General features: G+C 36.2%; 1 protein-coding gene across 4 annotated transcripts in view; it reads left to right on the top strand.

The window, feature by feature from the left end:
* Positions 1-17,337, top strand: part of VIT (vitrin) — a 159,095-nt gene that overhangs the window by 107,219 nt on the left and 34,539 nt on the right. For all 4 annotated transcript variants that reach the window (XM_033939193.1, XM_033939195.1, XM_033939194.1 and 1 more), the window contains 2 exons: positions 496-567; positions 677-739. In XM_033939193.1, the coding sequence (XP_033795084.1) occupies positions 496-567; positions 677-739 (135 nt within the window). The remainder of the gene's footprint in view (positions 1-495; positions 568-676; positions 740-17,337) is intronic.

The raw sequence follows: 17,337 nt of genomic DNA, 5'->3' as shown, positions 1-17,337 counted from the left end.
CTGTCCAGCAAGTGATGTGATAACTTGCTAAGGCAAAGTCCGTGGGAAAGCCTGTAAGAGCTGTATAAATGTAAGAGCTAGTTACACTCATGTAAGTGACTTGTTTGGGTCCACCTTGATTGTATTTAGTTTCATGGGATTTAATTAATTGTCTTTGTTGAAGAGCAGAAAAGACTTGACTTGGTCAAGGAGTTCCCCATGCCCTTCTTGTTATTTCTCCTCTTTTAGGGGGTGATCAACTGCTTTGGTACGAACTGAGGAGATGGGGACTGCCCACTAACACATGGAGGAGGAGCTGAAAAATTGAACTGTAGATGATTCATTTTGCAAAACTCGTAGATAGAAGCGAATAACCCATGTTCCTTTATACTGGAAAGATTATCGAGGAAAGAACCTAATCTTCCCTTTGCAGTACTACAAGAAATGTTTAGAAAGCTTAATTGCAAACATACTTTACATCTAATGAATATTCTACCCTTTATCATTTATTAATAGCGTATACAAGACGTGACTGGCAGAGTGCAAACAAAAGAGCAGAGTTGCCGACACTTCAGAGAAAGCAACCAGGTTTAGTATTGCCAAAATGAATCTTCCTGTTCTGTACGTTAAAGATAAATTTACTTACACAGAGCGAGGAACCATAAGAGAATAATCTAATTTTCCTTCTGATTTGCAGACAGCAGTAATACTGCACCAGATGCAGGGTATACTTGGACTGAGGATGCATATGGCACTCAAGGTATTTTATCACAGCAGAAATTTCCAAAGTGTATCCAAAAAGGAAACTATGCTTTGAAATGCTGCACATAGGAGCAGTGAGAATTTAGTGCATTTTAATACTTGTCACTTATGGGGCTTTATCCAGAAATATGCTTTCCCCTTTGGCACTATATGATACGATACGATACAATATGGTGTAATATAGTCCACCAAAGCCCAATAACTACATTAGGTTCAGAGTTGATTAACAAAAACAGTTCAGTCTAAGACTAATTCTGATCTAAATTATAAATATGATGCCTGAAACAAAGAGGACCTATAGGTCTTCAATCTTTTCTGGAAAGATAAATAGTAGATTCAGTCCTCAGATCAATTGGTAAAGATCAAACATGGACTTCTTGATAGTAAAAAGCTAATTGCAGAGTGTGCTTGTACCTAACCCCAGAAAATGTTGGAAAATAGAGTAACTTAGCCTGAGAAGAAGATGATGATAAAGGAAAAGAGAATAATCCAATTATATATTTATATGAAAACATCTTTATTGAATAAGACCTATAGAAAGATATCAACAGAGCAGTCACAGCTCTTCCAAGAATGAGAGATTAAATCAAAGGAAGTTTTAAATAACAAACTTGGAGTCATCACCCCTTAAAATAAAGCAATGTTACAATATAATGCATTGGGTATTAAAAAAGGTATTTGATTATCCAAACCAATGGGAGTAAAACTGATGCCACCAAGATGAGACTGAAGAAGGAATCAAGTTTAAGAATCATGGTCCAGAAGCAATAGCCTTGCTGGGTGCATGGTTGGGAGGTGTTCTGGCTGAGGAGATTGGGGAATGTTTGAGTTGGGACAGGGCTGGGTATTAGGTTTAATTTCTTTCCATTTTTTGCTATTGTCAGCAGCTCCCAAATTATATATTTATTTATCTAACTAGGATCTGAAACATACATTAAAATATGAGGCTGGTTAGTTTGAGTGTTAAGGGGTTGAATAATCCTCTTAATAAACAGAAGATGCTATTATATATTCAACACTTGCATGCTGATTTTGCATTCCTCCAGGTGACCCATTTATCTCATCAGGTTTTTCTTTGTTTTGGAGACTCCTTCCATGAGACTGTGGCCTTTTAACCTGCATTGGGGAAAAGAAACGGGGTATTACTTTTTGCATGGAAAAATCTACATTATGAGACACTTGCTCGTGCATCTGACCAGGAAAGGAGATGGGCATTTTTGCACTTCAGATTAGGAAGTGTTACCTTTGTATTTGTCACTGTATATGCACCTAATTCAGACAGTCCAGAATTTTTTCACAAACTGGCAAATTACCTTGGAGGAGGACTAAGTGAGGCTTACATAATTCTGGGTAGGGATTTTAATCAAATTTGGGATGCTTCCTTGGATAAGCAGTCAATGAGTCATAGGTCCAGCAAGGCTATTGCTTCTGTTGAAAATCATTTGGGCTTACTTGATCCATAGCGGGTGCAGCAGCCATATTTGAATCAGTATTGTTTTTTTCTCACCGGTTCGTATGTCCTATTCCCTTATAGCACCGATGAGCATTTTGAAAGAAATAAACTATTGATAACAAGCCAGCATGGCTTCTGCAAGGGGAGATCGTGCCTAACGAACTTATTGCACTTCTTCGAAGGAATTAACAAAAGGATGGACAAAGGGGCCCCATAGATATCATATATTTAGATTTCCAAAAAGCCTTTGACAAGGTACCCCATGAACGCCTACTTCGGAAACTGAAGAACCATGGCGTGGAAGGAGACGTATATAGATGGATCAGGAATTGGTTGGCAGGTAGGAAGCAGAGAGTAGGAGTGAAGGGCCACTACTCAGACTGGAGGAGGGTCACGAGTGGTGTTCCGCAGGGGTCGGTGCTCGGACCGCTGCTATTCAATATATTTATAAATGATCTAGAAACAGGGACGAAGTGCGAAATAATAAAATTTGCAGACCACACCAAACTATTTAGTGGTGCTCGGACTAAAGAGGACTGTGAAGAATTACAAAGGGAACTGAACAAACTAGGGGAGTAGGCGAATAGATGGCAGATGAAGTTCAATGTAGAGAAATGTAAATGTAAAGAGAAATATTGCATATAGGAAGCAGAAATCCGAGGTACAGCTAAACGATGGGAGGGATGTTATAGAGTGAGAGTACCCAAGAAAGGGACTTGGGAGTAATGGTGGACAAAACAATGAAGCCGATGTTACAGTGCGCAGCGGCCGCTAAGAGAACAAATAGAATGCTAGGTATAATCAAGAGGGGTATTACAACCAGAATGAAATAAGTTATTCTGCTGTTGTATCGGGCGATGGTGCGTCCACATCTAGAGTACTGTGTTCAATATTGATCACCGTACCTTAAGAAGGAAATGGCAATACTCGAAAGGGTTCCAAGGACACGTTTGATGAAAGGTATGGAAAACCTTTCATACGCTGAGAGATTGGAGAAACTGGGGCTCTTTTCCCTGGAGAAGAGGAGAATTAGAGGGGACATGATAGGGACTTACAAGATCATGAAGGGGATAGAGAAAGTGGAGAGGGTCAGATTCTTCAAACTTTCAAAAACTACAAGAAAAGTTGAAAGGGGACAGATTCAAAACCAATGCTAAGAAGTTTTCTTCACCCAATTGATGGTGGATACCTGGAATGCACTTCCAGAGGGCGTGATAGGACAGATTACGGTATTGGGGTTTAAGAAGGGATTGGACAATTTTCTGAAGGAAAAGGGGATAGAGGGGTATAGATAGAGGATTACTACACAGGTCCTGGACCTGTTGGGCTGCCGCATGAGCGGACTGCTGGGCATGATAGACCTCTGGTCTGACCCAGCAGAGGCACTTCTTATGTTCTTAGACTACTTTTTGATCTCAAAAGTACTTTTGCCTTTTTTTTTTTTTAACAGGGACATACAGCTGTACTTATTAGGATAGAAGGTGATTTTATTGTCAAACATCAGCCTCAGTGGTGATTAAATACTTCATTGCTTCAAGATATGGTATATCAAAGATGTGGATAGAACTGCCATCATTCAATACTTTCAACAAAACTTATTGCCTGCTTATTCTCATATATGGTGGGAGGCTTATAAAGCTACAATTAGGGATATGGTAATTAACTATGGGGCTGGGAAAGTAGATGCAACTGGAGAATATGGAAATATAAATTTTAGAATTAGGAAAAGAAAATCTCAGAGCAATTTTTGGGAATCAGACTACAGAAATTGAAGTAGACTACAGAAATTGAGCTACGCTTATAATGCTATATTGAGCAAAAAGGCTGGCCAACTTATGTTTATGCATAAATCTCTATATTACTCAGAAAATAATAAATCAGGTCACCTCTGGGCACATTATTTGCAGGAGAAACAATGTCAGACTAGAGTGTCACTGATTATGAGCAACTCAGGAGTTTCTTTATTGAATGATGTGGATATAGTGGATAAATTTAAAGAATTTTATAGTGGCATCTAAAGGTCGGAAATTAATTTTTTTGGTGAACTTTTTTTTTTTTTTTTTTTAATATTTATCAAATTTTACATTTTATAAATCAAGTATCCACTTGTACAGAAAGTTGAAGAAAAGCAAGAAATAATACTCATAGGTAAAATACATAATAATCAACTAAATAAAAATAAATGTTTAGCTTAAATTCAGCTCAAGTCCTCTATATTAGATCCAAGAAGGATGAGGCGGACATATTAACAGATACTAACAAATATCAATTCAAATATTAGGAAAACAAAGTCTCTTAGCTGAGGAAGGATATCATTTATTCAATTACACCTCGCTTGATTTCCCTTCATCCAGTCGAGTTCCTGCCAGAAAAGCTGTCAACTGGAATGGCTCAAAGAATACATATTTCTTCATGTGGTACTGTATTACACATTTACAAGGGTGTCGTAGGAAAAAAGTCCCTCCAAGAGATATAACACCTGGCTTCATCAAAAGAAATTCTCGCCTTCTTCTCTGAGTTTCCCTTGCCAAATCTGGGAACATTAATATTTTATGTCCAAGAAATTCTTTCATTTTATTTCTAAAGTACAATCTAAGCAACCAGTTTTTATCTGGTGCAAGAGCCACCGTAAGAAGCAATGTTGCCGGAGATGCAAGCTCTCTGTCCGAAAGTTCCAAGATTGCTGAAACATCAAGTGGTTGACTATCCTCCTGTTGTTTAAGTGGTAATTTAGTAGTTTTCATTGGTAAGTAATATACTTGAGTAAATGGTGGTAATGTATCCTCTGGAATACCCAAAATCTCTACCAAATAACGTTTCAACATATCTCTAGGTGTCACAGAGGCTATCTTAGGAAAATTAATCAAACGGAGATTATTATTGCGAGAAAAGTTCTCCAAAGTTTCCAATTTTCTGCGCAAACTTGTGTTATCTTTTACCATTACTTCATTAAGCTGTTTTGATGCTTTTAACTCCTGTTGTATATTCACAATTGAGTTCTTAGATTCCTCAATTTCAACTTTTATATTTTTTATATCATTTTCTTGAAGAGTAATTTTATTTTCCAGCTGCAAAAGCTGGGGTTTAACAGACTTGGCTAGGTCAGCAACTAAATCCCAGATTGAGTCCAGTGTTACTTCTCTGGGTTTTTCAATAACATATGAAGGATTGAAAATTTGAATAGTCTCACCGGTTATCAGCTGATTCTGGCAATCCTTCTGCTGGGCTGAAATGTTCCCTGATGTTTCCAAATCCTCGGTATTTCTTGGACTCACCTGAAAACTCAGGGAGTCCATTTCCACGCTCCCCTCTCTGTTCTTCATGGCCTCCGAGGGTAGGTGCTTGCCTCCTTCCGGGAGCTCCTCCACTCGTGGGGAGCTGGTAACCTGAGGAGGTGGGGGAGGTGCCCTAGCGTCGGGGCTGAGCGTAGTTTCTAGCCCCAAGGAAATCACCTCATTTCCGCCTCTCTGAGGCGTCTCCAGCGGGGGGGATGCCGACGCTGCCGGGATATCCTGCATCCGACGCAGGAGCTCTTCAATATTGCCGAAAGAGGGGACCGCTGAACGCCGCGAGGCTCCAGCGGCGCTGCGGCCTCTCCTCTTCGGCATCTCAAGTAAGTAAACACTCCAAAAGAAAAATTTTCAAATCAGTCTTCTCCGGCGTGCTACTCAGCGTCCGGGACCGTCGGCCATCTTGGATCTGCCGTGAACTTTTGAATGATTTCTTGAATAGTTTTCCACTTCTCGTGTTTTTTCAGCAACAACAAGAACTATTAAACTGTTGTCTGACTGTAGGAGAGATAGAGGGTACCATCAAAGAGCTCCCTTATGGAAAGGCTCCAGGCCCTGATGGATTATCTGTGGAATTTTATTTGGCATTTCAAGATTTATTGGTTCCTTATTTGTTGCAATATTATCAGGCGTTATTGGATAACAGTGAAAATACAATTTGCTTTAGTGAATCTCATATTGTGATTCCACCTAAGCTAGAATGAGATGCTTCTTAGGTGGACCTAAAAGACAGGTCGTCCAAGTACCAATAATCAAACCAAATTTCTGGACGTATCCAGGAACCTTTTAGGCCTCTGAATGTCACTGTACACTCAGAGCTGAAAGTGGCGTATCTGGAGGAGTGGTTAGGGAGGGATGTGGGACAACCTAGACTTGGTCGTCCTGCGGGGATAATCGATTGTTTCACGAGACTTCATGGACGAAACATACTTTTCGAGAATGGACATATTTTTCGAGAATGGACATTTTTCCGCTGCCGACTTTAGGCAGAATTTATTATCTGCACAATCTCAAAAATTCTTGGCAGAGACAAAAAAAACATTTACACTTCTCCCTCCAAATTCATGGGTTTAATACCTGTGAATTTGATTATTCGTGATTTTTCCCTACTAAATTTTAAAGGCTGCCCAGACCTCCCCAGACCTTACCTGGTGATCTAGTGGTGACATGGGGCAGGAGCGATCTTCCCACACTCCTGCCCTGTGCAGAGCCATCATCAAAAATGGCTGCTGTGAGACCACGGGAACATATGGCAGCCATTTTTGATGATGGCTCTGCACGGGGCAGGAGCATAGGAAGATCACTCCTGCCCCCACGTCATTGCTAGACAACCAGGTAAGATGCAGGAGGGAAGCAGGGGTTGGTCAGAGTTGGCCCTAAAAGTTATCTGCAAATTTCCATATTCGCGGGTTGGCTCTGCCCCTAACCCTCGTGAATTCGGAGGGAGAAGTGTATAATTATAACACAGACAATGACATTATCTATAACATAAACATATCATTAATATCTTGATCTATCCAACCTGAGATACGAGTATTTACAGTTTTTAAACTAGAAACTGAGGGAAGGCAAATATCACTTAAAACAGCATGGTTCGGAATGAGGTATCCTTAAAACATATCACCATAATAAGGCAGGTAGAGCATCCTGATAGCAAGGTTGCAATAGAGACCATAATAGACCGGGTGTCCTTAAATACAGAGCAGACTGATTTTAAAGATTGCAAATTATCCATGTCAACTGCTGAGCAAGTTGCAAATAGGAATTAAATATCTGTATTCAAATGCCAAAAGCCTAAGAAACAAGATGGGAGAGTTAGAATATATTGCACTAACCCCTTTTATACAAAACCACAATAGCAGTTTTTAGCACAGGCTGGAGTGCTGCATGCTCTGCGCTGCTCCCGACGCTCATACAATTTCAATATTGTGGAGCTCATACAATGTCAATAATGTGGAGAAAAAGACCTCAGTGCACACAGCACACCACTCAGAAAAGCAACAGCCAATTTAGTTGAGAGGGCACATACTAATCACTGGTCAGAAAAAAAACTCCACACAACATCAAACTTGTTAACAGTCCATTCCCATGAACACTTGGAATCAGTAATCTTAGTGCAAAATCTCTACATCATCTCTTCGCATGCTGTTGGACATTTTGAATGAGGGTAGGAAGTCTGGTTTTTTGACCAAATCTGAATATCAGTTTTTAACCCATCGTATGTTTAAGATACCAGTTTTGTATTTTTTGCCAAAAATACATAAGGATCTGTTACATCCCCCGCCTATAGTATCAGCTCGTGGGTCTATGTTGGAGCGTGTATGCAAATACATTGACACGTTCCTAGCTCCGATGGTTTTGGAGATACCCTCTTACATTCAGGACACCACACATTTTTTGCAGTGTCTGGAGAACCAACAGAACATATCCTCTGTAACCTTTGTGGTTTCCCTTGATGTACGTTCACTGTACACTTGCATTCCGCAGGAAGAAGCGTTGTCAGTGGTGGAAGATGTTTTAAATCAAAGAATCTGCCCCCATCTTGTGCCCACAGATTTGTTGTTACAACTCACAGCCGTGGCAATGTCTCAGAATCATTTCATCTTTGATAAAAAAAATTTTCAACAACGGATGGGGGTGGCTATGGGTGCATCGTTTGCCCCCTTTATAGCCAATCTGTATATGGCCAGTTTTGAACAGCGTTGGATTTATACCTCCAATTTTTTTGTTCATATACGGATGTGGCGACGCTACATTGATGACATATTTTTCTTGTGGGACTCTACCAAGGCTAAACTGGACAAGTTTTTGACTTTTTTGAATGCGTTTCATGGGTCGATTAAATTTGAAATGGAGGCATATAGATCAACTTTGTCTTTTTTAGACGTTAATATCACTTTGGAGGAAGGTCATTTTAACACTTCGGTGTTTTTAAAGCCCTCTGACCGGAACATTTTTTTGGAGTATACGAGCATGCATCCGGCAGGGCTTAAGAATAACTTACCTGTGTCCCAATTTTTTCGATATAGACAGATTTTTAATACGACTGAGCAATTTTTGGATCAAGCAGAACCATTGAAACAACGTTACAGTGAGAGGGGCTATCCGCAAAAAGTGATTAAAAAATCCTGGCAGAGGGCGAGGTTTAGTTCTAGAGAGCAGTTGTTGCAATACCGCCCTCAGACTCGAGAGGAGAAAGTGGTGCCTTGTATTATGAAATTTTCTTCTGTGTCTCAGCGCCTGGGCAGGAAGATTAAATGCCTTTGGCCTATGATGCAAATGGCCAGTTGTTTTTCTGATCAAGAATGTAAGACAACTTTCACACGCAACACAAATTTGAATGACATGTTATGCAGAGCTGATGTATGGACCACTCAAGATGTGGGTAGGGTGGGACATTTCCGTTGTGGCAAGTGTGCTGCTTGTGATGTCATGCAAGAGGGCATTACGGCATCGATTTCTGGGAGAAGAGCAGTCAAGTTAAGATCCTGGACTACATGTGAGACAATTGGAGTGGTCTATGGAATGACATGCCCTTATGGGCTTTCGTACGTTGGCCACACCGCCAGAAGTTTTAAGACACGGTTGTTTGAGTACCGGTCTAATACGGTACATCATAAGGAAGTTGACATTTTGACCCGACACTGTGTTAAAGAACGGCACAGTTTTGAAGAATTTAAGTGTTTTGTGCTGGAGCATGTTCCCACTACTGAGCGCAGGGGCAATGTGAAACGACTTTTATACCAGCATGAGCAACGCTGGATTTTTTATTTAAACACTTTCTGGCCCAAAGGTCTTAATCAAAGGGTTGAATGGGTCACATTTTTTTGATTGACAGTAGGAGGCGGGTTTTGGCCATCAGCTGTTCAGGTCTTCCTATATTGGTGCCTGTTGACCCCGCAAGTGCTCCTAGAAGTGTAATTTTTTGGCTTCTTAAGCAACGGCCATTCTAGTGCCGAAGTGCATGGAATGAGAACAGAGATTTGAGCTGCATTATATTCCCTGATGCAGCCTCATGTGAGGCAAAACAAGGACTTGTTGGAATTTAAAAGAGGACATAGTTTGTGAAAGGTTCATCTAGTGAGCGCCACCAATATTTTCTCTTGCCAGACGTTTTCATCTATGGCGTGTTCTCGACCATGTTTCCAAAGCTAAGTAAACTGTTTTGTTTTATCTTTTCCTGTGCACAGTGATGGGTTTTTTCACCCTTTGATAAATTCATTTCAGTGGTGGTGGAGTTTTTTGCCTATGATAAGAAATGAAGCAGTATTGAATGTATAATGCTGAAGCTTGTGTTCTTCTCAATCCAGGGAGTCAACAGTTAACAAAATCCTACAGAGTTTGCCAAGTTTTAGTTGTAAACCCCAGCCAAAGTTCATATAGTTCAAATTCAGTTAAAATTACTTCTGTCCAATACAAACTTTAAAGCATTCAAAAGTAAAAAAAAATAAAAAGCAATTCCCAAAAACAAAACCCAAAATTCAAAAATAAGACCAAAACAAATTAAATTTTTGAAGTCACTTAGCTGGTTAACGCCACTTTCAGCTGTTGCACCGGTCCACCTCTCGATAGTCCAAACAGTCTTCCATGTATCGTCCCAAACACACTCCCACAGGTGAAATTGTAATCCACGCACCAGCCACAGAATCAATCTTGGCCTTTATAGCAACGTGGGACTATTTTCAGCGTGGGAAACGTATATGTGCTGCTATAAAGGAGAAAATTGATTCTGTGGCTAGAGTAGTTGCTCATGCAGGTGAAGATTTTAAAGAGGTAGATGGGGGGCAGGGAAGGGAGTGTGTGAGTATGGCATGGGGGGCAGAGAGGTGCCAGTTCTCCCACCAAGATGGCACTCGGGGTGGTCCTCCCCCCTTACTACACCACTGTCTGCCCCTATATCCTGGTAGTGCCCATGATCTCCCTATGCATCTCCTTTGGCCAAGTACCCTGTGAAGTTGTCACAAGATGAATTAAGCATAGAAGATTATAGAATATGGGTGCAGAGCAGAACGTGTGTAACCAGTAATTAATGTCAATTAGTGCTTGTTACTACTACTAATCTTTTTCATAGTGTTACTGGATGTACAAGCACTGTACACATTATTTACAGTTACTTTTTATGTCCCTAGTGGGCTCACAATCTAAGGGTTTCTTTTACTAAATGGCACTAGAGCAGTGGTCTCAAACTCATGGCCTAGGGGTCACATGCGGCCCACCAAGTACTGTTTTGAGGCCCTTGGTATGTTTATCATAATCACAAAACTAAAATAAAACAGTTTCTTGATCATATGTCTCTTTAGCTATAAATTACAATATTATTATTAAGACTTAGCCAAAAGGAAAGATTTATAAACTATAAAGAGTTTTACCTCATACAAAATTGTCATTTCTTTAATAAAACATTAACTATTTTTTCTGAGACCCTCCAAGTACCTAGAAATCCAAAATGTGGCCCTGCAAAGGGTTTGAGTTTGAGACCACTGCACTAGAACATTTACCTTGCCAGCCTGCAGTATAAACCTCTAGCACCGTTTAATAATAACAACTTAATTTTTATATACCGCAGTACCACAAACAGTTCAGAGCGGTTTACAAAGGAAGAGACTGTATACAGACAGCGATATTACAAAAAACTTTCAAAATAGCATTAGCATGGTAAGATTAATCAAATTTTTCCCTGAAGTATTTTAGAAGTACATCAAGGCAAGGCGTGGCTTGGAGCGCGCACAACATGGCAGCTTAACCGCATCGCTCCTCACGCCCAGGCAACAAACTCGAGAAAATTAACTGTTTTACTTTGCTCACCCGAGCTAAAAATAATAAAATATAACTAAGGAAATGGCTGCGACGAGACAGGGGAAGCCTGAAAAGCCGTGTACATCGGCGAAGAGGTCAAAGATCACCCCCGTGTCACCGTCGAGTGTGCTGATCCCACTGGAAGCTGAGGAATTAACTGAAACATCGGATATCATGGCTGAACTATTTAAAATTAAACTTATGTTGACAGATAACGCCTGCAAACTTTCAGAGGTCAAGGAAGAACTGCTTAGTCTGAAACAGGAATTTCAAACTGACAGGCAGAGAATATCTGTAATAGAAGAAAAAATCGGGCAGTTGGAAACTTTCACACAAAAGTGTGAAGAAGAAAAAAAAGATGTAACTGCTTTAAAAAATCAACTGATAGATATGGAGAACCGAGGGAAAAGAAAGAACATTAGAATACTAGGTATGGCTGAAAATCTTGAAGGGGGAGACCCTGTACAGTTTCTGGAAAATCTTTTACCTAAACTGCTTCAACTAAATTCTAAATGGCCGTTAGAAATAGAACGTGCCCACAGAATCCCCACAAGAAAATCAGCAAACCAGACTGCTCCTAGACCTTTAATCTTCAAAGTATTAAGATACCAACAAGCCTTGGAAATATTGAAAGTTGCAAAAGCAAATAAAAACCTAAATTATAAAGGATCTAAATTAATCTTGGTTCCAGATTTCGCCAAATACACTGCAAATATAAGGAAACAATTTCTTACATTCAGACAGCAACTAAAAGAAAAAGGCTACATATATGGACTATATTATCCATCTACAATGAGAGTGTCCACTGGGAATAAATCCATTTATTTTCAAGATCCAGCAAAACTAAAAGAATTTTTGACACAAGATGAACCAATGTTAACATAAAAAACTGATTAAAAGACAACTTTCAACTAAAGAAGAAAGAGAAAATACAAGATAACATAAAAAATAAGAAGATGGATAAAAGAAGAAAAAGACAATGATTTTCAAGATCCTGGAAAACTGAAAAATAAAAGAGAAGATTCATCTGAAGATAAGAGATAAAAATGCAAGATATAAAAAAATGGTTAAAAAGAAAGAAGACAACAATGATTATTAACAAAATGAATTATTTTTTAAAATGTTTGAAAATCTTTGATTTAACAATTTTAAAATATTTTGGATGTTATGAATTAAATTATTTATAAATTTTATTCCATCCAATTTTAAAACATTGATAAATTTTAATTAAGCTATTATTAATATACTGGATATTATTATATATATTATATTAATAATAGACATCAATTTATTTATAGAATTATTGTTTCTATATTTATTACTGCTAATATTAATTGAGGGGAAAAATTGATTAACTAAGTAGGAAATCACTATAATATAGACATTAAGTATAGAATCTTAAAGATATATTTTATATATTATCTATTTATATTACTATGAATGATTATATTTAAAAAAAAAAAAAGGTTTAATAATGATTTTATTTTAATTCTGAATTAATAACAACAAATATATTTAATTATTTATATGAATATTTAATATATATGAATTAGAACTATACAAATATTGTATTATTAAAGGATTAACATAATAGTTATATTTAATGATTTCAAAATATTATATGATTTATTCAATTATAATTGATATGAATTATAATATATAATGGGATTATTAATGAAGGGAAAATGAATAATAGGGTGGGTAAAGAAACATAGAATATATTGAATTAGAACTTAATTTTTAAAATAATTTTTGAATGATTAGTTGCCTGGGGGAGGGTATATAGGTTTTGCATGTCCAATGTGTGTTCCAAGTCAAACATTGATAGTGGGAGGGTGGGGTGGGAAAATAAAGGGAGGGAATGGGGATCAATATACATTAATTGTGCTAAGATCTAATCATGTTTATTATCATAGAATATTGCTTAAAATTTTAATTATAAATAGATGGATATAAAAATTTATTCTATGAATGTCAATGGTTTAAATCATCCTATTAAGAAGAAAAAAATATTATCATTCCTTAAAAATCAAAATGCGGACATCTACTTCATTCAAGAGACCCATCTTTCGGAAATTGAATCTAAAAAATTATCTGGGGGCTGGATTTCTAAATGTTTATTTGCACCGGCTTTAAAGAAAAAAGCTGGAGTGGCTATATTGATAAACAAAAAATGTAATGCAAATTTCAAATTAATAAATTATGACCCCTTAGGTAGATGGGTGCATATCAAAATGGATCTGGGAAATACTACCATGGATTTATTCAATTTATATGCTCCTAATACGAATCAAATGGAGTTTTTCAAACAAATTCAACAATTACTTTTACCACTGGCTACATCTAATTTAATAGTAGCAGGGGATTTCAATGCTGTAATGGATCCAATTTTGGATAAAAAACCAAGTAGAATTATGAAATCATTAGGCTTAGATAATTTGACTCAATCTTGTGATTTAGTAGATATATGGCGTATTCTTCATTTTAATGATCAAGAATTTTCTTTTTGTTCTCAGGTCCACAAATCCTTTTCACGAATTGATTATATATTTGTTTCCAATAACTTAGCGCAGCGTGTATTAAAAGCAGTAATAGATCCTATTATAATTTCGGATCATGCTGGTGTGTGGATTAATCTTCAAAATAATGATATTGAACATTTCAATTCAATTTGGAGATTTGATAATAAATTTTTAGCAGATTCAAATTTTCTGGAAGAATTTAAATTAAAAATACAAGAATTTTTTCAAATTAATGATTCGGATAATATTAATGCTGAAATCTTATGGGATCTTAACTGTTTTTACCCTTATATTTATTGTAATGTTATTCGCTTAGAATTTTTAAGCGAACCATTAAATCTAAATAAACTTGAAACTTGAAACTTGAAACTAAAGCAACAATGAGAGGGAATATTATTTCATATTCAGCATATATTAACAAACAACATAAAAAACAGTTTCTTGAATTAGGAAAACAAATTAAAGTATTAGAAAATAAATTAATTGAAAAATGGGAAAATAATACATTACAAGATTTATTAAAACTAAAAGTTAAATATAATGAGATTTCTTCTCAATTTGTGAGGAAAGATTTATTTAATAGACAAGTTCAATTTTACGGAAATTCAAATAAAGCTGGGAAATTATTGGCAAATTTTCTTAAAGCAAAAAAAAGAAAATCCAAGAGTATTGCAATAAAAGATATACAAGGTAATACACACACTAATAATAAAGACATTTTAATACAGTTTCTTGATTTTTATAAAGATTTATATTCTTCTGAATCTTATGAAAATAAAGAAAGAGATGGACTAAGTTTTTTAAATTCATTTATTGGACCAAATGTTCCAGATCATATAAAAAGAAGTTTAGAAGAACCTATATCTTTAAAAGAAATAGAATCAGCATTGAAGTCTCTTAGAGCTGGATCCGCTCCGGGTGGTGATGGTTATACGGTTGAATTTTATAAATCATTTCAAAACATTATTTTACCATATATATTAAAGTTATATCAGTATCAAATGAATAATGGGAATATATCAGGTACAATGGCTGATTCACTAATTATTGTCTTACCAAAACCAAACAAAGATCCTACTTTGGTTTCAAACTACAGGCCTATTTCCTTACTAAATGTAGATGGTAAATTAATTTCTAAAGTACTAGCAATAAGATTGGCTAAAGCTCTTCCTTTCATTATTGATGTACATCAAACAGGATTTATTGCAAAAAGACATTCATCACACAACACTAGATTAGCATTTCATTCTTTAAACCTAGCAAAAACTATGAATGATCCAACTTTTATGCTATCTTTAGATGCAGAAAAAGCATTTGATAGAGTAGAATGGAAATTTATGTATCAAGCTCTAGAATGGTTTGGAATAGGACCCGATTTTATTAAAATGATTCAGACTTTGTATAGCTCTCCTGGTGCAAGATTATATATAAATAACAATTTATCAGATAGATTTAACTTGCAAAGGGGAGTTAGACAAGGATGTCCTTTGTCCCCATTACTGTTTGATATTGTTTTAGAACCCTTGTTAATTGCAATTAATCAAACTAAGGAGATAAAGGGAATCCCATTTTCTTACTGGGAATATAAACTTTCTGCATATGCAGATGATATCTTATTATATTTAAGAGAACCGGGGAATACTATTCCAAATTTACTTAATCTTCTAGAGGAATTTGGAAAATTTTCTGGATATAAAATTAATTGGAGTAAATCAGAAATTCTTCCTATTAATGTTCACTGCACCAAAGGATTATTTGATTCATATTCATTTATTTGGAAAGAGGAAGGAATAAAATATTTAGGAATTATGATCAAAAATACAATAGATGATACAGTCAAAGAAAATGAAAAACTTTTATTGAAAAAAATTACAGAAATGTGTGAACAATGGAATCCTTTACATCTTTCATGGTGGGGAAGAGTTCAAACAATTAAAATGATGATATTGCCTGTGGTTTGTTATCAAATGAGTATGATACCAATATTTTTTCAGGGGTCCTTTTATAAAAAATTAAATAATATTATTACAAAATTTGTTTGGTTTGGGAAAAGACCCAGAATAGCTTTAGTATCTTTACAAAGACCAATTGTGAAGGGAGGGGTAAATTTTCCAAATTTTTATAGGTACCATCAAGCCTATATTCTAAGACAGGGTATGTATTGGATCCTCCCAGATCTCATGGAGAATGTACCAGATTGGCTATATTTAGAATGGCGGCTCCTGTTCCCATTACATTTAGATCATTTAATTAGTATAACAATGCCTAGAAGATATAAAGATAACAGAATTTTATTAGATACTTGGAAAACATTAAGATATATAAATAACCTATCAACAGATCCAATTTCTAAATCACTAAATCAGTCTATTTGGGTAAACTCCAGGATCAAGATTGGCAGATTTAAAATCGTCTGGAAACAATGGATAAGTGCAGGTATACGAACATTAAATGATGTCATTTCAGAAGGTTCACTGCTTAGTTTTTCACAATTGCAAAATAAATTTGGCTTAAATAAATCACAATATTTTAAATGGATGCAATTGAAGCAGGCCATTCAGGCAGGGTTCCCTGAATGGAAAAATCTTAATACTCAATATAGTCTACAAGTTCTATGTTTCCAGGCGGATTTCTTGGGACACCAAGCCGCAAAATGGTACAAATTAATATATGGATTTTTAAATAAAAAAAAGAAAAATGGACTTAGGGATATTTGGAGTATTGAGATTGGACAGACAATTTCTGTTTCTCAATGGCCACGATTTTGGTCCTGGAGATTAAGATCTACAAAGTCAGCATCTATGAATCAAACATGGATGTTTTTATTACATAGAGTGTTATGGACCCCTACGCGCCTGCAAAAGATAGATAGCACTAGATCCAATAGATGCTGGCATTGTAAAACAGAAATAGGGACGTTAGATCACTTAATTTTTTTTTGTCCCTGTGTAAATGCCTTTTGGAATTTAATTTGGCCCCAAATTAATAAGTTATTAGAAAATCATATAGGACTCTCATATGACACCATACTATTTGGCACTGCAATGAGAACTCAGAGTCCGATCTCAGCAAATAATAATAAGCTGCTATTAATATTGACAGGAGTCGCCATGCAACAAATAACTCAAAACTGGAAGGACTACACCAAATTAAATTATACATTCTGGTGGAACTCTGTCTGTCATATCTATAAAATGGAAAAAATAATAGCATTACAACATGGGAATCTTCATAATTTCATGAAAATTTGGCAACCATTGACAAATTATTCTACTGATTAGATTTCTTAGCACATTTATAATAGGTATATAGGAATGGGGAGGGACTTATATAATTTTTGGATTTACTATTTATGATATGATATATAGAATGTAATTACAAATGTTATGAAATAATTAATTATATTATATGTGAATTAATTGATGTAAGAATATAAAATTAATAAATAAATTATCACAATAATGATTATATTAGAATGGGGAGGGGAAGGGAATGTATATTATATGTTTTAAGTATTGAAAAAATGGGAGGGATA

Source organism: Geotrypetes seraphini, chromosome 3, assembly GCF_902459505.1.
Source record: "Geotrypetes seraphini chromosome 3, aGeoSer1.1, whole genome shotgun sequence".
In the NCBI taxonomy this organism is placed as follows: Eukaryota; Metazoa; Chordata; class Amphibia; order Gymnophiona; family Dermophiidae; genus Geotrypetes; species Geotrypetes seraphini.
Note: the sequence above shows the minus strand (reverse complement) of the source record. Positions and strands in the feature narration are given on the sequence as shown.